The following is a 26,984-nucleotide window of genomic DNA, read 5'->3' as shown; positions in this document are numbered from 1 at the left end:
ACATGGCAAAATGTAGATTAATAGAAGGAGGTTAATTAAGTTATAAGGGCTAGTTGGAAAAAGTATAAGCTAAAAGCCAAACTTCCATAATTAATATTAAGTCTCTGTGTCATTATTTGTGAGCTAACGGCTCAGAAAAAAAAAGTCTGACTATAGACAAGGTATCCTGTTTTGTGTTCATAGGCTGTGTCTGAAGTTTACAGTCAGAAGTACCTTCAAATCCGTAGTAACTGGCCTCTTCCCTCAAGCTCACCCTTTACAGAAAACAGGACTGAGAAAGTAACAAAGTCACCACTGTATTTTCTTAAGTCATTAAGGGAGGCTCCCTCTACTGGCCACCTTGATTTTCCATAGCCCAGAGAAGATGGTAGAAAGGCAAGTGCAGGAAAGGGACTCAACTACATCATCAAGTGGAAGAAAGGTATTTTTTCCTCCCAGAACAGAGAACAGAAGCCAGGCTTTATGCTTATTAAGTATTTGTTCTACCACTTGTAGTCTCAGAGAGGCCATTCTGAGTTAAGTCAGTTCTCAGATCACCTGTAAGATGACAGCTGGTGAAAGCTGAGACTCCCAGGGTCAAAGACTACTTCCTAGCTCTAGCTAGGTCAGGGCAGAAAGCAGTTATCTGTCCAGGCAGGGGTTGGTCCAGGAACAGGTTTCAGGTCTCCTCACTTTCCCCCCCTTTTTATACAGATTGGTATCTTCTTTAACAAAATAAATTCTAAATGCCATTAAAAAAACAAACAAAAACCCGAACACTTTGCCATGAGTGCAGGCTGGCCTTGAACTCAAAATAATCTTGGCTTAGTTTCCCAACCACTGAGATTTACAGGCATATGCCACTATACACAGCCATTAACTTTATTTTTTAAATCAGTGTTGTCTCACTGAATGAACCCTGCTTACTGCATGTTGTCCATCTCTAAAGAAATGAAATTCTCAATGTCAAAAATTAGCCTTATTTGTGCCATACCCCACCTTTTAAAAAACTGCCATATCAGTGAAGTGAAACTTAAAAACTTGTACATGTTTTCATAGACACAACCTCTGCCATGGGCAGCATGCTGAGGATATATAAATACTTAATTGGCTTATATATGTTTGTGTGTGAATTCCATGTATGATTATATAGATGTTCATGTGTGTGCCAACATGCATGCATGGGGGGTGTGTGTGTGTGTGTCAATTTGGTATGTTCCTCAGGAGATAACCACTTTTTTTTTTTTTTTTTTTAAATGATAGGGTCTGTCATTGGCTTGGAGTTCACAGATTATGTTACACTAGGTATTCACTGAGTACCAAGGAATGTCTTCATGTCTCAGTGCTGGGATTACATCATACCATTATCTACTATAAAAACAGAGGGGGGCTGGAGAGATGGCTCAGCAGTTAAGAGCCCTACCAGAGGAACAGAGTTTGATTGCCAGCACCCATGGGACAGCTAACAACCACCTATAACACTAGTTCCAAGGGATCCAACACCCTTTTCTAGCATTGCACATGTGTAGTAGACAGACATGCAAGCAAAACACATAAAAATAAATCTCAAAAAAAAAATAAATAAATAAATCCCCCATCAACATTGTGTAGCCCTGGCTATCCTGGAACTCACTCTGTAGACCAGGCTGGCCTCAAACCCACAGAGATCTCCCTGCCTCTACCTCCTGAGTGCTGGGATTAAAGATTTGCACCACTAACACCTGGCTTCAAAAAAAAAAAAATTTTTTTTTTTTTAAAAGAAAATAACATTTAAAAAAAAAAAAAAAAAAAAAAAAAAAAAAAAAAGCAAAGGTAGAGTAATGCAAAGTCACCTGCTACTACAGGATTGGATAGGTAGATTTTTATACTAAGTACTTTCCACAACACAGAACATACCAGAACCATATCCAGGGATTGGCCCTTTGGTCTGAAGGTCTGGGAGCCCCACATTCAGTGCGTTGGGTACCATGTTGTCCAAATGTGGCTTAGGTCCAACAGGATGAGATGGTGAATGCTTCATGCTAGGCTGCCGTTGCTGCTGCTGCTGTTGCTGTTGCTGCTGCTGGAGAACACTCACCATCCTTGCCAGCTGCAGGTTCAGCATCCATTAAGGAAGGACCCAAGAGAAATGGACACATAAGCCAGTATCCCAAAGTAGCTTCAAGTCAAAGGTGTTCCTCACCCAGAGCACTAGGGGACCTCCCCATCAACATACCTGCTGTTCTTGTTGCTGGCGTACTGCTTGAGAAATCTTTCTCTGGTTCTGTAGCAACTGCTGCTGTTGCTGCTGTTGCAGGAGAAGCTGACATGCCTACAAAACAATAAGCTTCCTAAGACTGACAAGGAGTGTCTACATGCAGAGCACCCATAACCAAGTTCCCAGTCTATAATTAAGGATACCTTCAGGCCAACGGAATATTAAGTTTTAATCATAATTAATCATCTGGATAAAAGTTTGAACATAAAGTGACAGAAGGAAAACATTGCAAAAACATTTTTAGCAACAGGAGCAAAACATGTTACTTACCAACTGAAACTGGGGAATCTGTGGAAGCTGGCTCAGCATGGCAATTTGTTGAGGAGATAACTGGGGCCCCACATTAAAGAGACCTGGATTCAGGCCACTGTTGGGGAACTGCTTGAGCATTGAGGCAGAAACCTAGCCAGAAGACAGAGGAAAAAATCCTTATTTGTCGTTGTTGCCCTGTGAAGATTTGATAGCTCTAAAGCACTGTTATTTTCTTGAAAACTCTCTGCAGAATACTACACAGTGTTAACAATGGTTCTCTATCTCTGGGCTGTGAGGCTGCTAAAAACCTTTCAATACTCACTTAAGACTTTATAATTTCCTGCAGTAAAAATGATGAAAATTTAAATCAGGAAAAAAAAAAAAAAGAAAAAAGAAAAAAAATCATCAATGACAATAAGGCTTTTCTTTAATTGAGAAATTAGTATTGGGAATTTGCTATATAACAAAATGTGCTAAACTGTTTTGAGCTAATAAATGCTTAAAAGAACCTGGGGGTGGCTCACCTGCCTCTGCCTCCTGAGTGTTGGGATTAAAGGCTTCTATACATGTATCCTTGGTCAGTTGGGCCACAGAAAACAACCCTCAAACCTCTCTACACAACGCAGGGGCTAAGAGCTTACTCAGAATTAATGGGGCAAGGCAGTACATGCCTTGTTGTCACAACTCCTTGGGAAGCAGATACTTACTTTATAAGTATCCAGTCTTATGTCACAGAATGGTTCTTCAGTCTCTTACCCTCAAGCTAACACACCTACTTCTTTTACCTCTATCCATTTCTCAATGCAGAACCAAGAACAGAAAATAATTTTCTACGTATAGTCTAACACCAAGTAGATATGGCCACCCCTAAGCACTGTGCTCAAAGCTAGACTTTCTCTAACACAACCTCAGGTCTGTTTCTCTAGTGATCACATCCTAACTCTCTATTCAACTTAAGCTCCCTACCAATCAGAACTAACAGTATTTTAAATGTTTCCTTCCCAGAGTTCTTTTTGCTTTTGTAGTGATGAAAAACAAACCCAAGGCCTGAATCAGTGACAGATAAGCATGCTATCACAGAGCCATAGTCCTAGCTCCAGCCTCACAACATAATACTGAACCCATGAAAATAGCTAATTTTTATTAATGCATTATATGTATGTAGATACTTTATAAGTGCTTATTAAATGAGCCATTATTCTAAATAAGAGTCATTCACCAAGTTATTTTCAAATAATTTTTGTCTACTTGTTAGTACTCTGCTGCCCCATGGGGCCATGGATGAAAACGCAGAACCAGCTAGGTAGAGCTGAGAAAAATCTAGGATGCAAGCAGAACTTTTGCCCAGCCTGAAACTGATCAGCTTGAAAAGAGCCCACTACTTACTAAGCTGTCAACAGAGGTTTTCTCTTGTCCTACCTTGTCCTGTTGCCACTTTCAAATTATCACTCACAGCCCTGGCTGTCCTGGAACTCACTATGTAGGCCATTTTGAAGATCTGCCTGCCTCTGCCCCCTGAGTGCTGGAATTAAAGGCATATGCTACCACACTTGGTAGTCCCCTATTAATTTCAAATCACCACCCCTGAATATCCTTAAGAATGCATGACTATTTTTTTCTTTAACACTCTCTAGTCTAGAAATATCCAGCGCATCAACTCATTTTTTTCCCATGATCTCAGCCACACATGGTTACCCAACTAATTCTACTGTGAGGTTGTTTACTTTCTCTCCATCCTCTATGAGGCACCGGTGATGCTGAGTGCTACCCAACTTAAAAACTTACTTGATCTGTCTTTGAACTGCTGAATTCACAGCACAGTATGATCATACTATGCCTGTGGGGTCTGTTTTCCACCCCAGTCATATAACAAGTATGTGGAACACACTTTCTACAATTTCCCCATATACTTCATATACATATTGTATATACTTTCTTTTGTTTTCTCCCAAGACAGAGTTTGTGTAGCCCTGGCCATCCTGGAACTTTAGATACAGACCAGGCTATCCTTGAACTCAGAGTTCCGTCTGCCTCCATCTGCCTGAGTGCTGGGATTAAAGGCACATGCCATCACTGCCTGGCTTTGTATATATACCATATGACTTCATTGCCTAAAATAAAAAAGGGCCAAATAAAACACTATTTAAAGATGGTCTGATATAGAAAAGCACACCAACATAAGGCTTTATTATATTTACATTGCACCACTGCACATGCCCTTTAAGTTTTAGACTTTACAAGTTATACTCAGGAGGTCTTGCTATTTACTCTTGCCTCTACAGGCTGCAGATACCATGTCTTCTAAGAATTATAAAAGTACCAGAAAGCATCACCACTACTATGCTCTTAGAAAATATTGCTGCTCAAACCTAGGATGCAAAGTAATTAATGTGCAGGCTTGTATATCCCATTGTGGGGAGTTAATTAAGCTGGCTTAAAAGCCCTCAGTCTCCAGCTGGGCTGGTGAAAGTGAAGATTGCCCTAAAATCAATATGGCTTTTAACAATGCATTGCAGGTGCAAAATTGCAGAAATGTAAAGGCACATCAAAAGCCACCAGAATGCTACTTTCTGAATACCCCAGTGATGGAGGGAAACTGTAGAAACAAAGACTATAACAATTCTTTTCTTCCTGGCAATGCTGGGAAAAGAACATAATAGCACCTCACACATGCTATGTGAACTTCCTACCACTGAACATTCCTAGACTTGTAATAAATGTTAAATGTTAGCTTTCAGTGTCTCTGCTTAACAAACTCTCAAAAACCTGCATTCTAGACAACTAAATTTAGAAGTAATATAGGTCCATGCCTGTGATCATAGCACAACGAAGGTTAAGGCAGGAGGATCATGAGATCAAGGACAATCTGCACTACATAGAATGAAACTAATATGAATGAAGGATTTTGTATAAGAATTTCTCTTAAGATTACTTATTATAGTAAAATTTTAGAAACAAATATTCAAGGGCAAGAGTGTTAAGTAAATTAAGGTAAATATATCTAATGAAACATTCACTAATAATGGTTTCTAACACTGCCAAGGTATGATGGAACATGCTTTTAATTCCAGCACCGGGGAAGCAGAGGCAGGAAGATCTTCATGATTCTAAAGCCAGCCAGGGTTATAGTGAGACCCTGTCTCAAAAACAAAACAAAAACCCCAAAAACCAACCAACCAAACAAAAAACCCCCACAAAACTCCAGAGCAATGCAAGCATAGTTAAGCCATATTCTGTCCCTGATTCCTTGTCTAGTTTTTTCCCATCCCACTGAGGAATGCATGTATTTCTCTCTAATAATTAACCTGTGCACACTAATCATTCAAACCAACTGCCTTTCCTCCACACACCAACTCCAGCTATCATTGTACTGGCATGAGGGTTCTGTGGCTGAGAAGGTCCCTTTAATGTGGCTAAACCTAGAATTTTGAACTTTAAGTCTTCAAGGTTCAGTTTAAATGTCATTGCTAGTGATGCTAGGAACATTTAATCAGGTGAAGCACCATCTGGACCCCAAACTTTGCCGACCATCTATGACATTTGTCACACTAACTGCTGCTTCTGCACAGTCCCATCAGACTGGCCTTTTCACCAGCTCTAGGGCTCTCTGAGTAGGAAGTCAGTATTTTAGCATATAGCTCCTTAGAGGTCTACAGAAAAAAAAAATCTCATAATTCTGTTTATCTTCAGGCAAATCCCTGAGGACAATCTGTTTCTGAACACAGTCACCTCAGAATTTATAAACTGTTTTTTGTTTTTTTGAGACAGGATTTTTCTGTGTAACTGTTCTGGAAATCACTTCAGACCAGGCTGGCCTTGAACTCACTAAGATCTGCCTGCCTCTATCTCCCACATGCATGCTGGGATTAAAGGAGTGAGCCAACACCTCCTGGCTATAAGCTGTTTTTAATTAGGAACAAAAACAAAACCAATACAGTATTAGACAATTAGTAGTTGCAAAGCACCTACTTTGTATGCATGATCCAATTAAAAAAGGGGGGGGCGGCGCTGATATTCTGTACCAACAATATTGTACTTGGCATCTGGATTTGCCAAATGTCCAGCTGTTCCTTTCATGCACACCAACCAGGCAGTAACAATGGCCCACTAATTCCATGTTCTCTAACTCCAGCTTACCTGGGGGGAGATAAACTGGGGAGGCACTTGTGCCCGGAGACCAGGAGAAGAACTCAGTGGCTGCACTGGAGTGTGCAGGCCTCTCGATTGTGCTGTGCTGTTTCCAAACAAACCGTGATTGCCACCCTGCAGAGGGAACAGTACCAGTTAGGACTTTCTGTCAGTTCAAGAAACCAGTCAAGCAGCAGTTCTAGTTTCTATTTCTAAGAAGAATCAAGATCTCTAGTCCATGGAATGATAACATTCATTTTAGAACTGAGGGGATCTTCTTGTTGGAAGACAGTTACTGAAAACTGAGTCACAGGCCTAAAGTTCGCCACAGGTGACTCAAATTTTAAATTGAGTCAAATTTAGAAGAAGCACTACATTCTTTGTGGCTGAAAACTTCAAGACTAATTTTTTGAGATAGGGTCTAACTCTATAGTCAGCCTGGGCTCAAAGCTGAGGTGAGCCTCCTAAGTGTTGCTATTACAGGTGTGTTCCACCACAAAAGTCTGGGTTTAAATTTAATTCTCAAACTTTATAATCTGACATTCATCTTAGAAGGCACCTGGGTAAAAATATACAACACTATAACCAAGTATCAGTTGTACAGTAACACTTCCCTCAATCAGTTGGTTTAACCAATCACAGCTATTCATCCACAGGGACCCTACCCCCTCTGAGCACACTTCCCTGTCCTGAATCTGTTGGCTTTCTTTGCTACATGCTAAATGCTCATCAATCTAACATCAAGATAAGAAAAAGCTATATTCAGTATCATTCTAGGTCATGGAAATAAACATTACTCACCGGTAAATTTTCCTTCAAAAACAAATAAATATCAGCCTAATTAAAAAAAAAAAAAAAAAAAGAGCTCAATTCCATGATTCCTAATGAACCACTTTACTGAGCTCCTTTCTAATCTTCCAAGGAAAGCAGGGGAAGCTGGGCTCTCAGAGCACTGCCTTTCTGATTTGTTTCTAGCTAAGGAAAGTTCTTCAAGAAAGAAACTGCATTTAATGACTTGCCACTGTTTCTTCTGTCTGAGGATTGCCCTTCACTCCCCATCCCAACAGTGTTTTACCAAGCAGCTCAGGCTGGCAGTGAGGCATGCACCATCCATCACACCTGGCCTCCTGAGAGTCTCTACATCATGTACTCTTATACTGTTCAAGGCCTGAGTTAAAGGGCTCACTAAGGGTATCTTACCCAAAGTCTCCTTCCTTGTTCCAAAAACAAAGAAAAATGAATTTCCCTCTGTGCTAACAAAACACTGGAACTCTCTCATGATGTCTACTAAAACCACCACAACACAGTCATTTTCTTTTTTCTTTTTCTGTACCAGTTTAATCCTTTTGGCACACTCACAATTTCATAAAGGCTTGGTCAATAGGATGCACAAATCATTTGCAAATATCCAAGACCCTCCAATCACTCATTTGAAAACACTCCACTTAATAACTTCAGAAAAGATAGCTAATAATGCATTTGTAAAGTGAGGTCATTATTTTCAGTTTAGCACAGGGATAAGATAATCTTAAAGAATTAAAGTAGCAGCTTTAAGTTCCATAATACTAAAGATACTATGATGGTTTCAATGATTCAAAATTAGATTAAGAGAGTGCTACAGGCAAGTAAAGGAACTTAAAAAGCACTAAAACTAAAAATGATTACAAACATAAAGTAGAAATGGCATTTAAAATCTGTATATATCATACAAAGGTCAAAGATCGACCACAAATTTTATTTTCCCAAGGGTTGCTTAACTCATATCACTGCACCCAGTTTAAAGTCATTTTATTTGTTTGTTTGTTTATTCTGGCCATTCATTTATTCGTTCCTTCGTGTAGCTCTGGCTTTTCTAGAACTCCTTCTGTAGACTAGGCTGGTCTCAAACTCAGAGATCTGCCTACCACTGTCTCCCCAGTGTGGGGGTTAAAGGTGAGAGTCACCAAGCCAAGCCTGAGTCATTTTAAATTTAATTTTCAGCCTTTCCTTTTATAAGATTCTCACTTCTTGCCAAAACTGAAGGATGTCTGAAGCCACTTCTTTTGAAGTGGGTACAAGCAAGCCAATAGTGGTTTATAAAAATGGTTTCCTGCTATCTTAAATATGGTATTTTAGCTCATTTCTTGGCTCAGATTTGCTGATTTTCAGGGATTTGCTGAGGATAAACAAATATGCATAGCCTTCAAAAACAGTAAATCTAGGAATTAAGACAGTAATTCAAAGGCTGAATACATGCAATGGTGGTTTATCTGAGTACTGGTCAAGCTTTTCTGGTACATATGGAAGTTCTAAGATGACCTGTGTCTATGTCCTCCTAATTACTGAGGTTATTTGCCTCAACCCAGAGCTTAATTCAGAAACTTATATAATTTAAAATAAAACTAGCAAACTGAATGAAATGCTCTATGATTTAGGAAAAATATTATTAGAGACAGAATCTTATACTATAGCCCAAGCTGGCTTCAAACTCCTGCCTCCTGATCCTTCTGCCTTGGCTTCCCAAGTATTGGGATTAAAAGAATGCGACCATGCCTGGTTTAAGTTTTATTGTTTAATTATGAAGTAAATTAACAAACTCGTAGGAAAGCAAAACAGAACTGTATTTGGACATATATACCACCAGATACTGATGGACTTTGCAATAATCCACTTAAGACGATGGGTTACTTTGTTTTTAAGTTCAATACCAACCTGGTGGCTGGTCTATTAAACCTGAGTTTCCCTACTAATAGCATTAAGTATTTATTTGAGCCCTGAACCACATTTGTATTTTATGTTTTCTATACCTCAATATAAAACAAGCATCCTCAAAGCATTGTTTATCTCTGGCCAAGTAAACTATATATAGACATCCCCTTTAGTAACTATAAAATAAGCAAGCAAACAACAGATAACACTGGGACTAAAGGCTATAGAAAAGCAGTCTATGATCCCCCCCCAATCCAGAGATAAGTAATATGGATACATGGACACAGCACAATCTACTTTAAATCTGCATAGGACAGGCTGTGCACAACTTGACTATGGTCCTGCTTTGCCTTAGATTTTAATGTTCATGTAAAAGTCATCACATGAAACAAAATGGATCAAGCCATACATTGTATAATTTATATTCTTGGGCTCATCCTGAGATGAAAGGCACAGTGGCAAGTATGAAATCACTGTTGGGAGATGTTGCTATAACAGCACTGGTGGCCTCAGATTCCTGGTTTTCTCTATAAACTACAATAGACCCTGGCAGCCTATGAGAGTGAGTCCCAATCATCACCTGGGCCCTGCCAGTTCTGATGCTACTGTGTGGCCCTTAGACTATTAAGGTTCTCCCTCTCTATGTCCTTTAATTTTTTATTTATTTATTTATTTATTTATTTATTTATTTATTTATTTATTTGGAGACAGGGTTTCTCTGTGTAGCCTTGGCTGTCCTGGAACTCAGAGATCTACCTGCCTCTGCCTCTCAAGTACTGGGATTAAATGTGTGCTACGATACTACCCAGCCACTGTGGTTTAAATTCTAAAGATGATAGTCAGATCCCCAATCCCAAGAGCTAGATTTTTTTAAAAAGATGCTGTAACCTTCAAATATTTACTTTTTAAAACATTTATTTTTATTTTATGTGCATTGGTGTTTTGCCTGAATGTATGTTTGTGTGAAGCTGTCAAATTTTGGAGTTACAGACAGTTGTGTGTGGCCATGTAGGTGCTGGGAATTGAACCTTGGTCCTCTGGAAGAGCAGTCAATGCCCTTAACCACTGAGTCCCCCAAATATTTACTCAATCTTACTAGTTGTGCTACTAATGTTTGGTTAGTAGATATACTACCCAAGAGACCCCAGGAATATTATTTATTATATAGTCTAATAGCTTTTAAATATATTTTTTATTTTATGTATGAGTATTTGCCTGCATGTGTGTCTGTGCATCATGTGTATGCCTGGTGAGTGCAGAAGCTAAAAGAAGGTGTCTCCCCTGGAACAGGAATTATAGGAGGTTGTGAGCTGCCATATGGGTGCTGGGAACAAAACCCAGATCCTCTACAAGAACAGCAAGTGCTCTTAACTGCTATGCCACCTCTCCAGCCAAACATATAATATTAAAAAGTGGCAAATGTATCACTAGATTATACAAGGTACCTATAGAGTCTCATTCATATTTTCCTAAATTAGTTATAACCAAAAATGAAGATATAAAAGAAACAAATAAATCCATGTTGAAAAACACGAAGAGAAATGGGTTCTATGGGCTAAAAGATGTAAAACCTACATTTAGTATCATTCTGTGCATTCAGTAATCAACAAGTTTCCCAAGACAGACAAATGATGCAATAAACTGAAGACCAGGGCCAAGGTGAGGCCACAGCCAAGCAATTACAACTCTGAGAGGCCTCCTTACTTGTCTAGCAGCGAAGTTTTGGGGGTTGAGCCCTGTGCCGATTGCTCCAAGGCTGACGTTGGGTAGTGTGGAACCAGAGGGAGACAGCTTGTAGCTGGGAGAAGGGGAGAAGGGAGAGCAGGGAGCCTCATCCCCAAGGCACCCATCTTGATTGGAGAAAGGCAAAGTCAGCTGAAAGGTAGTAGGAGTTAGCCAATCACAATGAGTGTTGGTTAGTGAAGCAACAGAATGCAAGAAGGGAAAGAGAGACACACTAGGAATAAACAAAGAGTGGATTAGCAATAACCCAGGAAGAAATTTGGATCTGATAATAATCATCACACTTTGCCCAACATTATCTGTCATCCTCCTTCACAGAGACTTCCCTTTCTCTAAGTTAGTAATCCAGTTGGCCCACTACACTAGGACAAGGGTTGCCAGACACTTTGTTTTTATGAAACTAATACTTATTACTCCAGCAGTATGGCTCCTGAAGCAGAAGCCAGGCAACTTTCCTGTGAATATGGTGTCACCTAGACTGGAAACAATGCTATGGGTCCAGATCTCCATGTTTTGGTTTTAAATGTCTTATGGGAACTAGGAGCACTATAAAACAGTATTCTGAATCAAGGAATAACTTCAATAGAAATGTTAAAAATCAGAACGAGTAAAACTTACTTGATTCAATAAGGAGTGAGAATTTGAAGAATGTACCAATTACCTAAACACATGGAAGTGGGAAAGATGGAAAGCTTTTCCAGACCAACTCCAAGCTCAGAGGAGATACAAGTGTTTGCACGAAGCTCAGATTTCATCTTGTCACTGGCACAACAGCAGGATCAAGAGTGCAGAGTAAGCTTATCTCTCGGTGTCCATGACCTCCCCCAAACTCCATGAGTATCTCAAAACTTAGAGCTCCATCACAAAAACAGTAAAGACAGATGGCTCTTGTTCACTGACATCAGCTATTTTCACGTTGCCACATTAATGCAGGTGACATTTATGTTCTACTTGCTGAGTTCAGTAAGTTTATGCTTTCTCTAGAACTGGCTATCAGAAGACAAGTAAGAACACATAACTTAAAGCGTGCAACTCACCTTCTCAAAGTAAGGCCCACTGTCTGCGGTTCCCAAGTCTTTGGAATTAGGTGGACGGAACCCAGGTCGATCCTTCCTCATGATATCATTAAAATCCCCGAGATTCATTGTTCGCTTGTCCACATCAAATTTCTTATCTGAAAGGACATAAATAAAAGCTTGAAGAGTCAATGTCTCAAAAAAAGAAAAAAAAAAAAAAATCAAGAGCCACATGTGACCTGGCCCACCTGCTCTCTGGGGTCCTAGGGACAAATCCTCCCTCTCTCAAAATGAGACCAGCAGAGTTCTCATTAGTTCAGGGCTTGTTCTGTCCCTGGAGTACATATGGTCCCATTTTTAGAAATTAATACACACCTGCTACAGCCAATCTACCATAAAAGACTGAAGGAGTGCCTTGAGGCAAAACTGACTAAACAATATTTAGATCACAATTGATGTGTTGGATGTATACATCTTACTTATGAAGTCAAATGTTTTCAGAGAAGTTTGTTTTTTTTCCTTACTAGCACCAGCTAGATACACAGTTGGAGTTTTAAAACACTTAAGGTGAATATAAAGACCACAGAGGCACACCTGTTGCCCTAAAATTCAAAGCTTAAGAATTTAACACATCTGATCATGTCAACAGTGCCTGCTCAGCCAGGTCTGCATGTGCAATGACTGTTTCCTTCTCTCTTTCTCAGATATAATTCTGTTATATGACAACATCATTGCGTTATAGCTCAAATACTATTTACCACTGCTACCCAGGATTGTTTTTTATTACTCTTAGTTTGGTTCTTTTTATGTTCCCTGGGGTGAGCAGCAGCATTACTGGGAAAATTCCCACAGATGAAGGGCTGTCCCTCCATCTGCCCTAGTAACAATGGAGAAGTATATCAATGATAAAATGCCCTTGGGTATAGAACATCAACTTAAGGGTCTAGTCTAGCTAGCAGTACCACAGACAAATTTTAAAAATCTGAATTTAGCTTTCAGTACTTAAAAAAAAAAAAAAACCTGAGCCAGATGCTGGTAGCATGTCTTTAATCCCAGCACTTGAGAAGCAGAGGCACTTGCCTCTGAGATTGAGGCCAGCCTGGTATACAGAGTAAGTTCCAGGACAGCCAGGGAAACACAGAGAAACCTTGTCTCAGAAAAAAATAAAACAAACAAAACAAAAAACAGAGTGAAAAAACCAATCTGAATACTAATAAGGCAGGGTCCAGTCACACTTGTATTTTTCACGCAAAAACTACCTCTGGATGAACAAGGCTGGCTTTTGAGGCAGACACCTTTTCACAGTTAACCAGTTCACCTGGCACACAATCTTCCTTTACATTCTTTCCTGGCTCTTCAGTTATTTGAATTTTCAACCCCTATACTGTGTCTTGCATGAAATCTTATACAGAGAAAAAGCATTTCTACTGATTTGATTGCCTCAACTCAAGCAGGGCAGGAGATCCCAAGAGTCTGTCATGGCCATGACCCCAATACTATTTGTGGACTGATACATACCTACAGACAAATCCATTTTGCTGTTTGGGTTATCTTCTGTTTGACTCTGAACAAAACAAAGCAAACACAAGTGAGAAACAATTATACACATTTTCAGTTGGAGAAGAGGTACCATTTTTCATGTGAAAGCCACATCTTACCACAAGCACTTCTCACAAGACCATCTGCAGTGAACTTTAAACTGGAGTGAAGACTGTAACATTTTTGCTATCACAATTTGATGGCCATCCTTGCTTAATTAAATGACTAACATTGAATTCCACGTGTAAGTAACCTCAGTATTAATTCAACAGCTGCTTGGAGAAATAAACTCATTCTTAAGTGTTCAGGATCAAATTCCACACATGGTAGCCAAATGATGACAAGTTTTTCTTGTGACTTGCCAAGTCATCAAATCTTGAACTGTGTAACCAAACTAAATCATTAGTCTTTTGGCAACCAGGACTGGATGTCCCAACAGCATTCCCTAGAGTTAAATTAGAGATTCTGCATAAATCATTCTCTAGATAATGAATCCCACCATAGTTTTTACAGTTGTTTTCTTTTTTAAAACAATGATTAAAAAACACTGGTACAAATGCCAATTTAATGTCTCTTTTGTCCTCACCTTTCCAAGGAAAAGGACACAAAAACAATTCATTTTTAATGCTAATATATATCCCTTAATATAATAGAAAATAATATTGCTTAGCTCTAAGGGCCAAGAACATTGATTAGCCTGTATTTAAATCTGTATTTTTATACTGTACATGGCAGTGGTTCTTAAATTTGTACTAAGCCTGAAATTTGGGATGTTTACACATGAGAAAAATAAAACTTACCAGCAATCCCATATTTGAAAACTGTTTGGCAAGAGGATTCATCCATGAATCACTATTTCCTCCTTTTAGTGAGCACTACGAAAATGAAATACATAATCTCAATCACAGAGCTTATCACAGTCCCCCCAAGCAACAAACTACACTGACAATGCAGAGCTGAGAATTAACTTTTCTGAACCTAATAGCTTGTCATTTTGATATCTTACCTGTTATTTTAATGGTTAAAAAGCCCTAAGTTCAGCTATGCTTCTACTCCTACTCATCACAGTAAACTGGAAAAGGAGGTTCTACTTTTTACATGGAAAAAAGTCAGTAACAGATTGTGTAAATGTTAACTTGTGCATGCTACCTGTGACCCCAGGAGGATTCTATTAGGGAAAGAACTGCTACTGGTGAGTGCTATGTAGGAAGGAGCCTGCTTCACTAGATATCACTCTCTGTGGAAGCAAAGTAGAACACATCCAGGGAGCTCTTCATCTGGTTCAGAGCATAAGATCACTGGTTCTCATCTCAGTGGGAAAGAGGCCTGGATGAAGACACTACACTTGCCCTCCAGAGAAAAGACAGCAGAATAGGTCCATGACTCTTAGGATGCTCTGGTATCTCCATCTGCTCCATTCCCACTCTTGTGGAGGCAGGGATTTATGGAAAGGGGTTGGGCTTTGTGCAGCTGTGTATCCTATAGGTAAAAACTCCATGTGTTATATATGATATATCATAATTGTTACTATTGTTGTTGTTATTGAGACAGGATGTCCTCAAAGTCTATATAACCTAAGATAACCTTGAACTCCCCATCCTCCAGCCTCTGTCTTCAAGGACTCTGATTATAGATGTGTGCCACCACGCCTGGCTCAAGACGTATTTTTTTTAAAGGTAATGGGATACTTATATTTAGTTAAGATATAAAAAAAAGTCCCGAAGGAAGCAGAGAATGAGTTTACTAGTACAGAGCTTTCAGCTTTAAGAACACAATTGTGTGTGAACATACTTAATGCTACTGAACTGCATACTTAAAAATGGTTAAGATGCCGGACGTTGGTGGCACACACCTTTAATCCCAGCACTCGGGAGGTAGAGGCAGGCAGATTTCTGTGAGTTCGAGGCCAGTCTGGTCTACAGAGCAAGTTCCAGGACAGCCTCCAAAGCAATACAGAGAAAACCGTGTCTCAAAAAACCAAAACTAAAAAAAGGTTAAGAAGACAATTTTTACATTTATGTGTATGTTATCACATTAACACCCCCCCCCCCAAACAGAGTAGGAACACTCAACTCCTAATTAAATCTCGGTTGCCACCTGAGTAGGAGGATTCTATTAGGATCTTTCTGGATCCACTGCTAATTTGTAGCCAACCAAAAAGACTGCCAAAGCAGAGCAGACACCATGAGAGTACCAAGATATTGAGCAGCAAGTGCAATTTCTTTAGTGACTAGAATAAGGAAAGTCAAGTCCGTAGGGAAGAGAAGCCCAGGAAGAACCAATGTCTCTGACAGGAACCAACTGCTCCATGTTATAAAGAAAGTCAGGGTACTGAAACCCACAGCTCCCGGCCAAGGGGTGAAGACTACCTGAAGGTCTCATTAGACTGTATGGGGATCTGAAGCCTGGGAGATATTGGCTAGGAAGCATTTCACAGGGGAGCAGGGGTTTCAGGGTGAAATTAGACATATGGGTGTGTGCTCCTTATTCTCTCTCTCGCCTCTGTGTGTACGTGTGTGTGTGTGTGTGTGTGTGTGTGTGTGTGTGTGTGTGTAAAAGAGAAAGCTAGAGTGAAAAGAAGCACCTGTCAAGACAGTTATTGAGGTGCAAAGATCATGGCTATAGATGAAATACCAGGGCCCTATGCAAAAACTACAGTGGAGTGCTTAGCTAGCATTCACAGGGCTCTGGGATCCTCAGGACTGTAAGGTAAATAATAAAATCATGATAATCTAAGAGGAAACTTGGTTATTATAAGAAAAGGGGGAAGGTGTATCTGGAAGGCACAGCCTAGCACAGGATGTGAGGACAGCATTTAGTTATGGCAGCACTAAAAACTGGGTTGGCTTTCATTTTACTGGAAGAAGGGCCCTGGGCCTTGGGATGAATCAGGTAAAATCAAGACCCATTGATTACCACTGGAAAGCCAGTATTAACTTCCTTTGGTTTCTTTTCTACATTTTCACAGTGATTTCCTCATAGGAATTCTTTGTTTTCAAACTCAAAAGCATAAGGAATTTTAAAAGTAGGCCTCAGAAACTTAAAACAAATTATAACATGGAAACCAAAACTGAACTACTTCCACCTTACCAATTATATTTTACCGACAGTGCCACTTCTATAATTCAGGATTTCAAGGTTATGGGATAGGAAAATGAAGAGAAACAAGGGATACAGTTATTAATTTATGAGAAAATACTGCCAGGCAATGGTGGTACATGTCTTTAATCCCAGCACTCGGGAGGCAGAGGCAGGCGGATTTATGTAAGTACGAAGCTAGCCTGATCTACAGAGTGAGTTCCAGGACAGGCTCCAAAGTTACACAGAGAAACCGTATATTAAAAAGAAGAAAGAAAGGAAGGAAAGGAGGGAGGGAGGGAGGAAGGAAGAAAGACTTGTCCCTTAGGATCTCAGTGATTCTAGCTGCCTCGTTCCCTCCATATGCAAATTCTCAATTCTACCTTCTAGGACTGAATAAGCAAGCTGAAGCATATCTGAAGCACTACCTTCATTTGTTTCTTTCCTCCTTGTCCCCAGCTGGCTGAGTTGTGGGAGGAAGTGCTTCCCTGAGAGCTGGTGGTATTCCAGACTCCTCCATCATCCTCTTCTTCCCAGCTAGGATGGCGAGTTCCTGTGACCGGTCCGTCACTCTCCCCCCAGCCGTCTTGCATAGATTTAGAATCTTTAAGGAAAGAGTGAATCAGTTCTTTGCACTAAGTACATGTAACAAAACCAGAGACATTCCTTGTCAATGCAACATTTTATTATCTTTGCAGTTCTGTCTGCTCTAGCTACATGGTAAGGTAAATGAATGGATTACACTTAAAGAGAGCAGACAAAAGACCATACAATCAAGATCTTTTGATTGCTTCAATGGTTCTTCCTGGAACCAAGCGGACAGCAATTTCAGAACTAAAAAGAACACATCACTATTGTAAGAAATTTCAGAACTGGGTGGTGGTGCATACTTGTAATCCTACCACTTGGGAAGCTGAGGCAGGAGGATTACCAGGAGTTTAAGACTACCATGGACTACTTCAGACAATATCCCAAACAATCCTACACTATCAGCAAAAAGTGTGTATGTGTGGGAGAGTGAATATACATTTCACATTTCATTGAGAAGAAACTGGTTTCTCTTAATGAGCAGGTATAGCCAAAAAAACAACTGTCTACCTTGTTTGGGGTGAGGTTAAAATATGAATGGGAATAAAAAACACAAGGCCATGAAAAACTGAAGTTTATTAGGTTCATAAACATACTTGAAATGCATCAGCTAAGGAGAATCCTAGATGTGGCTTCAGTAAGAAATGAGAAAATTTAGAAGACAGAATGCGAGAGGAAAAAGAAGATGGGACAGCTGGGGGTGAGCACTGGACAGTCTGTTCTACTAACATACTCTTTAAACAAATATTGGTAATATGAAGCTTGTAAGGAAACATTCATTTTCCTTCAAAACTATTGTAGAGAGCTGGATTTGCCTTCTTCAGATGGAGTGGGGAGCTGGGAAATGGTTCTTCTCTGTACTACTTCCAGTGACAGCTGCTATCCTTGAGACCAAGCCTATCACAGCCAAATAATTTCCCACTTGTACAGAACAGGGCTTGCTCTTCTAACTGTGGCATCCCATTCTATAGCAGGTCCAAGTGACCGCCACAACTCTCCCATGGACTTCATCCTAGCCGAATAAAGGGACTTTCTGGCAGAAAAGCAATAGGGAGGTCTGTTACTCAAAGTATTGACAGCCAGATGGTATGAGGGATTACAATTTTATATAACCTGCATTATATGTATATTGTATAAGATTAGGATTTATATCACCTACTGTGCTGACAAACAATAGGAATTTAAAACCGTGTGTGTGTGTGTGTGTGTGTGTGTGTGTGTGTGTGGTGTGTGTGTGTGTGTGTGTGTGTATGTGTGTGTGTGTGTGTGTATATCATACTGATCTCTTTATAAAAATGGGTTGGGAGAGATGGCACTGACTGCTATTTCAGATGATCCAGTTTCAGTTCCCAATACCCACATTGCAGCTCACAATGTCTATAACTCCAGTCCCAGGGATCCAATGCCTCTGAGGGCACTGAATGCATGTGATGCACAGACATACATGCAGGCAAAACACCTGTACACATAAAATAAGTAATAATAGAAGTTAAAAGAAATGTGAAGCTAAGTGACCAATACTTTCAGAGAGAAGAGCTTAACGTTTAACAAATGTTTCCCATAAAAAAGGGACTGGAAGGCAAGGCATGGTGACATCACACCTTTAATTCCAGCACCCAGGAGCTCTGAGTTCCAGGCCAGGTTGAGCAACATAAAAAGACCTTGACACAAGAAATTAAAAATTTAAAGGGGGTGGAGGGCTGTCAGTAAGACAGCCCTGTGGTGGTTAAAGGTGCTTTAAAAAAAGAGAATCAACTCCAAAAAACTGTCCTCTGACTTCCAACTAACCCCCTCTCTTTCCTCTCCTTCCTCTCTCCCACTCCTCTCTCAAGAGTAGGTCTGAGGCTACAAACTCAGTGGCAGTGCACTTGCCTAGCACTCAGCCCTGAATTAATACACAACAGAAAAGCATCTGATTTTGTTGAGGATTTCTCTGTGTATCCCTGGCTATCCTGGAACTCACATTGTAGACCAGGCTGACCTCTGCTTGTTTCTGCCTCCCAAATGCTGGGATTAGAGGTGTGTGCCACTACACGTCTGATTAAGTATCTGATTTTAATCACAGACTCAATATCAAGGCATTTTTGGGCATGAAAGATCATACCTCCCCAGTTATCAGCTAAATGATTTATTCCTTCCTGTGAACATTGGATATTCAAATCACACAGAGAAAGGACACGAGCTACAACTACCAATGACCTTGACCAATGAAACATATTACAGAGCACAGGAGGGAAAATGATGGATTTTTGATGGAAAGATGATTCTGAAGCTGAAAAAGGCCCATGAAAAGCCTAGAGTCCTGCTAAACAATCTGTGTCAGGCCTCTTTAGCAATCTGGATCAATTTCAAGTTAATTAGATCCTACTTCTCAGGATAACACAACTGACTTCACAATGGAAATCATGAGAATAAGGACTTCAGAAAACTCCAGAAGTCTATGAAGTGAAGGAGTGGATGAAGATTTTTAAAATGTAACAAAGCCCCATAGGCATGGTTGTGACTTCTAGATTAAATCTAATATATTCCTCACAAAGTTCTGAATATCATGGGATATAAGTAATCCTTTTTCTTATCTAAAGTTTTGAGAATTCCATAAATTTCATCATTTACCCCCCCCCCCAAAAAAAAAAAAAAACAAAAAAACTTTTTTTTTTTCAGACAGGGTTTCTCTACATAACAGTCCCAGCTGTCTTGGAATTCACTTTGATCCATCTGCCTCTGCTCCCAAGTGCTGGGATTAAAGGTGTGCACCACCACTGCCTGGTCTAACCAAAAAACTTAACCCTTAAAAGTCTGCTTAAGAAGGAAAGAGAGATGTAAGTTAGTGAAGTAGAAATGTGCATCTGATACTAAATTCTCAATCTAAGCAAATAATAGTTTGTGCATTACAGAGACTACAAATAGGTAGTCAATTACATCAAATGTAGCTTATTCTTCATTTAAGAACTTAGACATCTTTGTTAGACAAAAACAATAAAAAATCCCACAAAATCAAAACAAACAAATAAAAAAACAATCAAACAACCCCTCACACACATAAAATTTTCTTATATGAGTAGATAACTGAGAAATAATGTTTTAATTATATGAAAAAAAGGAGGAGAAATAAAGTAGTTACAATGAACATATTTGTATTTCTGGGTAAAAATGCACACTATTCAAATTACAGTTCTTCATAGATACTAAATCTAGTGTTTCTTTTTCCTACATTCATGTGCATGGATGTAGTCAAAGAACAACTTGCTCAAGCTGTTCTCCTCTACAATGCAGATTTGGGGAACAAACTCAGTAACATATGATGACAAGTGCTTGATGAGCCTGCATTTGTTTCTTTTACTTTGTTATGTTTTATTTTTTGAGACAGCGTCTCACCATGAGTCCTAGCTGTTCTGGGACTTACTACATAGATTAGGCTGGCCTTGAACTCACAGAAACCAACCTGTATGTTTCAGCCTTCCTGGTGTTAGGATTAAAGGTGTGTGACACCATGGTTGGCCATTCATTTGTTTTTAAATCAGTAATCTAAATAACTTTTAGGTCACGGGTAAACATCTGAACATATGCCAGCTACACTCACTACCATTTACTTCTACTTAATGTTTCAGGTTATGAATTGCACTTTAAATAAAACAACCCTCACCAAAGCGCCTTATTTTCTAATTAACAAGGAATTCCTCAAATTAAAAACCAAGTCCACTTACTGGGTTTCATGGCATTGGGAGCGCTGGCAGGTGTATTTCCCCAGCCGGTGGCCGATGCTCCTGAATCATCCATTTCACCCCACCCAGGACTACTTTCATTTGGCTCACCCCAGGCTGAAGTTCCATTATCTGGAGCAGGTGGTGTGCTTTTGCTCCAGACTGGGGGAAAAAAAAATGTATCTCTAAGGATCCATTGAAAACTTAATATCCAGTGGAAGTAAAGGGGGATGACACAGTCATATTAATTTGGCAGAAACAAATTCAACCTTCGAAAAGGTTATCTGGCAAGGTGACTTTTCAAAGGTCCAATGTAGAAGACTTCTGACCCAGTAATTCTACTGCCAAGGAATTTTACCCTAGACATATGCAGTAAAGTGATGAAATTATATGTACAAAAATTGAAAGTATTTTAACTATTAGAAGGAGGTAGGTCATATCAAGTGTGGGTAAAGTGAAATTTAAGTATCTACCAGAGGGAACAGGTTAGACAAATACTGGGCCCATAAAATGAACATTATATATGAAACAATTAAGAGAAAGAACTGTTATGTGCTACAAAAGGCTTAAACATAAGATACAACTAAGGAATACTGCCTGCCTACCAGGGAAAGGCACTGGGATCCAGTCTCAGGATTCCCGTCTTTTTCCCCAAAAAGTCTACAAAAAAGCAAGATGAACACTATAAAAATATAACCCTCTCTGTAAAACAAAACAAAACAAGAAAAAACAAACAACAGAAAATAAAATAAAGCTTATAATAAATAAGAGCAAGATTTATGAATAAAACAAATTCTGAGAGATTACAGCAGGAAACCTAAGAGGCTAAGAGTCTCTCCTTTATTATCTTTTGCTTTTCTGTGCAGTTTGAAGAGTTTTACTATGTAACCACAAGATTTTAAAGCATTAGCAAATGTGATTCTAGATAAGAAGTTAAAGAGTAGTCTCTATTTTTTTTTTAGTTTTTAAAAAAGGAGATAATTGAAAACAGTCACTTTGCATGATAGTGTTTCTAATTACATTTACTTAAAAACTAGATTCACTTTGAATACTGGGAACTTTACATTATGATTAATTTTAACTAAAACCAAAAAGAACCCCTGAAAGGTACATTTTCTAAATTGGTGAGTTTTACAGGGACATTCTGGCCAAACTGAGAACAGAATTAAGAGCTATTGGAAGAGTTTAATATCTGATTGTCCTGAGATCATCTTTTAAGTATATTCTTTTCTATACCCAACCATTATGTCACTTGGAAGGAACTGGGAATATAGAGTACTTAGCATGTACAAGTCTCTGCGTTTAAGCTCCAGAACCATAAAAATTAATAAATTTGGAGACCCCCAAATGTCCAGATACCAGCTGTGATATAGCATTATGATGGCTTCTGAAAGAACACCAGAATGCTCTCCTTTGCTGGGGTAAAAGCACAGAGGGTGGGTTCACAGGTAGAGTCAGGAGGGAAAGAAAGAAAGTAGATCTCTTTCTTCTTTTATTCTTAAACTAGGAGTAGTTGGTTTGGCAAGAATAAGCTGTTTGGTGGTTGTTTTTTAAAAAATTATACAATAAAATTGCGGACAAATAATTCTGGGGATGTAGCCAGGTGATGGTGGTGCAAGACTTTAATTTCAGCACTTGGGAGTCAGAGGTAGGGGGATCCTTCAACCTACTCTATAGCATTATTTCCAGAACAGCCAGGCTACACAGAGAAACACTGTCTTGGAAAGACCATTAATAATAATAGTTATTTAAAAACCACTAATAATAATAATTATTATTCTAGGGATCAAGAATATTGTCATCTTTTCCTTGTACCAAGAAAGGCAACTGTAATGTACTAGAGCAGATGCCATCTCTAGTGCTCTGCAGAAAGATGTTTGTTATGAGAGCAACAAAGCTGGAACAAGAGGAGCAACCCTCAGATTAGGTTAAATAGATGCACCTTAACAGGGCTTGGACTAGGGTTTTTTTTTCTTTCTTTTTAATGATTTATTTTTTATTATGTATGCAGTGTTTTGCCTGCATGTATGCCAGAAGAGGGCACCAGATCTCATTATGGATGGTTGTGAGCCACCATATGGTTGCTGGGAACTGAACTTAGGACCTCTGGAAAAACAGCCAGTGCTCTTAACCTCTGAGCTATCTCTACAGCCCAGGATTTCTTTTCTTTACTAAAACCTATGAAAAAAGGGTGGATGGATGGGTGCCTACCTGATGCTGATTTTCCAGTCATTGGGGTAGGCAGGTTTGGTTCTCGAGGCGGAGGGCCCCCTTGGGAATTCTTATCCCATAGGTTTACATTCTTGTAGTTATAACTGTTAGGGTCTCCCCAAGCTGAAGTGCCATCATCGATGTCCATTTTTCTGCTAATTGACTGTGGGGATGGCTCCTCCCAACCACTAGGTTCATCATCCTTAGGAGTTGTAGGCTGGGGCCCACTGCTCCAGTTGGAATTAGGAGGTCGAACATTGCCTGGAGGTGGTGGGGGTGGACCTCCCCATGAACCAGAAGCCTCTGGCTGTGGTGGCGGTGGCTGCTGCTGCTGCTGTTGGTGTTGTTTATTCCAGGAATTGGGCTGTCTACCTGTCTCATTCCATGCAGGGGATCTTTTGCAATCTTCCCACCCACCTTTTGAAGCTAGGTTTGCATTCCCACCATTACCCCAAGTTCCAATTTCATTCTGCCCTCCTTCACCCCACCCAGATACAGGCTTATTTGCTGAACTTTCCCAATTGTTACTTTTTACTTGATCAACCTCCTCACCCCAACCATTCTTCCCAGAAGTCCATCCTTGGCTGGGCTGGCGCCCACCTCCCCACCCCTGATCCTTGCAGGAACTCTCATTCCAAGAGGAAGGTGTCTTTTCATCTGCTCGTCCTCCCCAGTTAGAAGAGTTGTTGTTCTTATAGTCGTTCCAGCCTCCTGTGCTCTTGGGGTCCTTCCACTCGGTCGAGGCTGAGAGCTCCCCCCATCCAGACTTCATTTGATTGCTTTGGCTGGGTGCATCTCCCCAGCCCCCTGAGTTCTTGGTCTGTGTGGCAGTGCTCTCCCACCCCTCAGTTCCTTTGTCAGATTTCCCTTCAGGCCTTGGCACCTCTTCAATATCCCACACTGTGTCCTGCTTAATTTGAGTTTGGCCCCAGCCAGTGTTTGAGAGCACCCTGGGATCCAAATCAGTTCGACTCAAAAGAGTCTGCAAGACAGCCTGGCAATCAGGATGTGTGGGCCTGTATGACCGACGGCCAGAATTATGACTGTCACTACTTCCTGCTTTGTGGTTGCTTCCAGTGCTTTGACCTCCTACTTCACTTCCTGCGGAGCTGGAAGACCTTCCCCAACAGGGAGCCTGGGCATTGCCTTGGTTTTCAGGGAGGGGGTGGCCCTTTTGATTGTCCCATGCTCCAGTGCTAGAATTTGGTTGGTTTGGACCACTCCATTCTCCAATTTTCAACTCATCAGACCCAGTCGGCTGTTTCCATTCTCCCTGAGAGACCCCAGATGTCATTTTGTTCCCTTCACCCCATTTGTTGTCATTAGAGTCCTGAGGGCCAAAGTTCCAGGACCCACCCGTAGACCTATTACTATCCCACAAATCATTTTTTGACCCAGTTGATTTTGGAACAGGAGCTCCTTTCCAGGAGTCCTCTCTGTCTTTTCCATTGTTCCCATTATTTCCAGAATTGCTTTGTCCAGAGACTGTGTCAGTTCCAGAAGGCCCCCTAGCTGCACCCCAAGACCCAACATTCCCAGTCTTTCGATCTCCAGTGCTTTGTGAAGGGGCATCAGTGCTCCTGGAGGTGTTCCCCAAGCCCATCCCAAAGGGCATTCCCTTATTTTCCATGGGGTTTGGTGAACTTAAGTTCAAGGAGTTAGTGTTTCCATTTTTTGGTCCATCAGTGTTATGAATTTGAGCCTGTTCTCTGCCAGAGACAATAAAATTAACACCCGCATTTTCCATCTTTGACTGCTGTTCCCTGGATGCCTGAACTGCTGTGTTCACTTGTGCACTGGAATTACTATTTTCTGTTTCCAACACCCCCTTCCTAGAAGTTCCTTCTTGGACCAATGCTGGCCAGGCAGATGGGTTGCTGTTTGGGTTAAAGTTGCTGAAGCCAGAGCCAGGTCCAATTCTATCTTGACCACTCACATTCCTCCAATTTCCCAGTCCACTGTTGTTGTCTGAAGTAGGGTTGGAAGATTGAACAGATTTAGCCTTAGGGTCAGACTTCCAGACCCCAAGATTACATTCGTTTCCAGAACTTGCAGACTGGCACTGGCTTCCTTTGCCTTTGTTGCTAGTGGTGCTTCCTGGCAGAGTACTCTTCTCAGAGCCAGGGTTGGAGGCACTGTTGTTATCGGTGGTGTTTTCGGAAGAAGATTCAGTGTCTTTGCTGGCAATGCAAGGCCACTCTTCCATGTCAGACCCGTCTACAATCACCTTGTCCCAGATGTGAATTGGGTTGGGGGAGGCGCCGTTGTTGGAGGAGGCTCCCGGGCCCCAAGTGGAATTTGCATAATTTGAAGCAGCAGCACCTCCAAGGGTTGTCTCTGGAAAAGAGATTATCTGTCAGCCATAGATGCACATACACTGTCATCGATACCTGGAGTTCTGACTGCCCCAGAAGAGCTCACTATATCTCTCCTAGACTGGCTTGTCTACCTGGTCCATCTTCCTGTGGGATTGTAACAGTGTCTAGCGTCACCTCTTTAAAGTGTGTGTATGCACACATGCATGCACATATACAATATGAGAACATGCCATGGTACTAGTGTGGAGAACAGAGGATAATTAGCTGGGATTGGTTTTCTCCTTATACCATGTGTGTCCTAGGGACTGAACTCAGGCCATTAATATATTGTCATTGGTTTCTGCTAACTCCATACCAGCTTTCTTTCTTTCTTCCTTTCTTTCTTTCTTTCTTTCTTTCTTTCTTTCTTTTTTTTTTTTTGGTTTTTGGAGAAAGGGTTTCTTTGTGTAACAGCCCTAACTGTCCTGAAACTAGCTCTGTAGACCAGGCTGGCCTGGAACTTACAGAGACCTGCCCACTTCTATCTCCCTGGGATTAAAGACATGTGCCACTACCACCTGGCTCCACACCAGCTTTCAAAGCTAACTACTTGTCACTCCTGCTGACACAGAAGGACCTTCTTGTATCCTGAGAAAATGCAATAGACCTTAAATGTGTTAAGTTTCTTCAAGCTGGTTTAACACTTGTGGCTAGAGTGGTTTTCCTAAAACACCCGTTTGGTTCTTCAAGAATCCCTTAATGTACAGAAAAGCAAACCCCTTGGTTGGCTTCACCAAGATGTTCTAATGCCAACCAGTCTTCCTAGTGCAGCCTATACAACTTTCCACAAAGATGCCTAACAGTCCATAAATACACCTTTTGACCCTGGCACCACTCTAGGCTTGGGTTTATTGTTTTTTTTTTTTTTTTCCTCTCAAATCCACATAGTGAGATTTATTCATTTTTATGGACATATTTCAAGCATCATGATCCATTCTCCTTAGTGTGGTAACCCTCTGTTTACATCCTTTCTTTCCCACACTGATCTTTTCATTACAGTGACCTATGCATTCTGCTCAACAAGCCTCTGCTCATTGGTGACTGTCCTTGAGCTAGCTGCCGAGATACAGGAGTAGGAATCAGATAGGTTCAGACTCCCAAGGAGATTAATATGATAAATCAGCACTGTTCAGCACATATTTCAGTAGAATGTACCATTTTTACTGTGTGTGTGGGGAGATAACATTTTTAATGTATTTTTTTCTAAACTAATTTCTCCATTAACCAAGAAGTTTTTAGTTAATATGAGTTAAAAACAACATTAAGTAAAATAGAAGGCTGGAGAGATGGTTCAGAGGTTAAGGACACTGGCTGCTTCTCCAGAGGTCATGAGTTCAATTCCCAGCAACCACACGGTAGCTCACAACCATCCGTAATGAGATCTGGTGCTCTCTTCTGATCTGCCAGCAGATATGCAGGTAGAACAATGTTACATAACAAATAAATA

At 40.4% G+C, this 26,984-nt stretch overlaps 1 protein-coding gene across 7 annotated transcripts in view; it reads right to left on the bottom strand.

The window, feature by feature from the left end:
- Positions 1-26,984, bottom strand: part of Tnrc6b (trinucleotide repeat containing adaptor 6B) — a 213,842-nt gene that overhangs the window by 23,429 nt on the left and 163,429 nt on the right. For all 7 annotated transcript variants that reach the window (XM_051189425.1, XM_051189418.1, XM_051189421.1 and 4 more), the window contains 10 exons: positions 23,181-25,517; positions 20,973-21,131; positions 17,109-17,284; positions 14,403-14,477; positions 13,582-13,627; positions 12,085-12,221; positions 6,626-6,751; positions 2,507-2,638; positions 2,195-2,290; positions 1,876-2,068 (listed from right to left, as the gene is read on the bottom strand). In XM_051189425.1, the coding sequence (XP_051045382.1) occupies positions 1,876-2,068; positions 2,195-2,290; positions 2,507-2,638; positions 6,626-6,751; positions 12,085-12,221; positions 13,582-13,627; positions 14,403-14,477; positions 17,109-17,284; positions 20,973-21,131; positions 23,181-25,517 (3,477 nt within the window). The remainder of the gene's footprint in view (positions 1-1,875; positions 2,069-2,194; positions 2,291-2,506; positions 2,639-6,625; positions 6,752-12,084; positions 12,222-13,581; positions 13,628-14,402; positions 14,478-17,108; positions 17,285-20,972; positions 21,132-23,180; positions 25,518-26,984) is intronic.

Source organism: Phodopus roborovskii, unplaced genomic scaffold, assembly GCF_943737965.1.
Source record: "Phodopus roborovskii unplaced genomic scaffold, PHOROB, whole genome shotgun sequence".
Classification (NCBI taxonomy): domain Eukaryota; kingdom Metazoa; phylum Chordata; class Mammalia; order Rodentia; family Cricetidae; genus Phodopus; species Phodopus roborovskii.
Note: the sequence above shows the minus strand (reverse complement) of the source record. Positions and strands in the feature narration are given on the sequence as shown.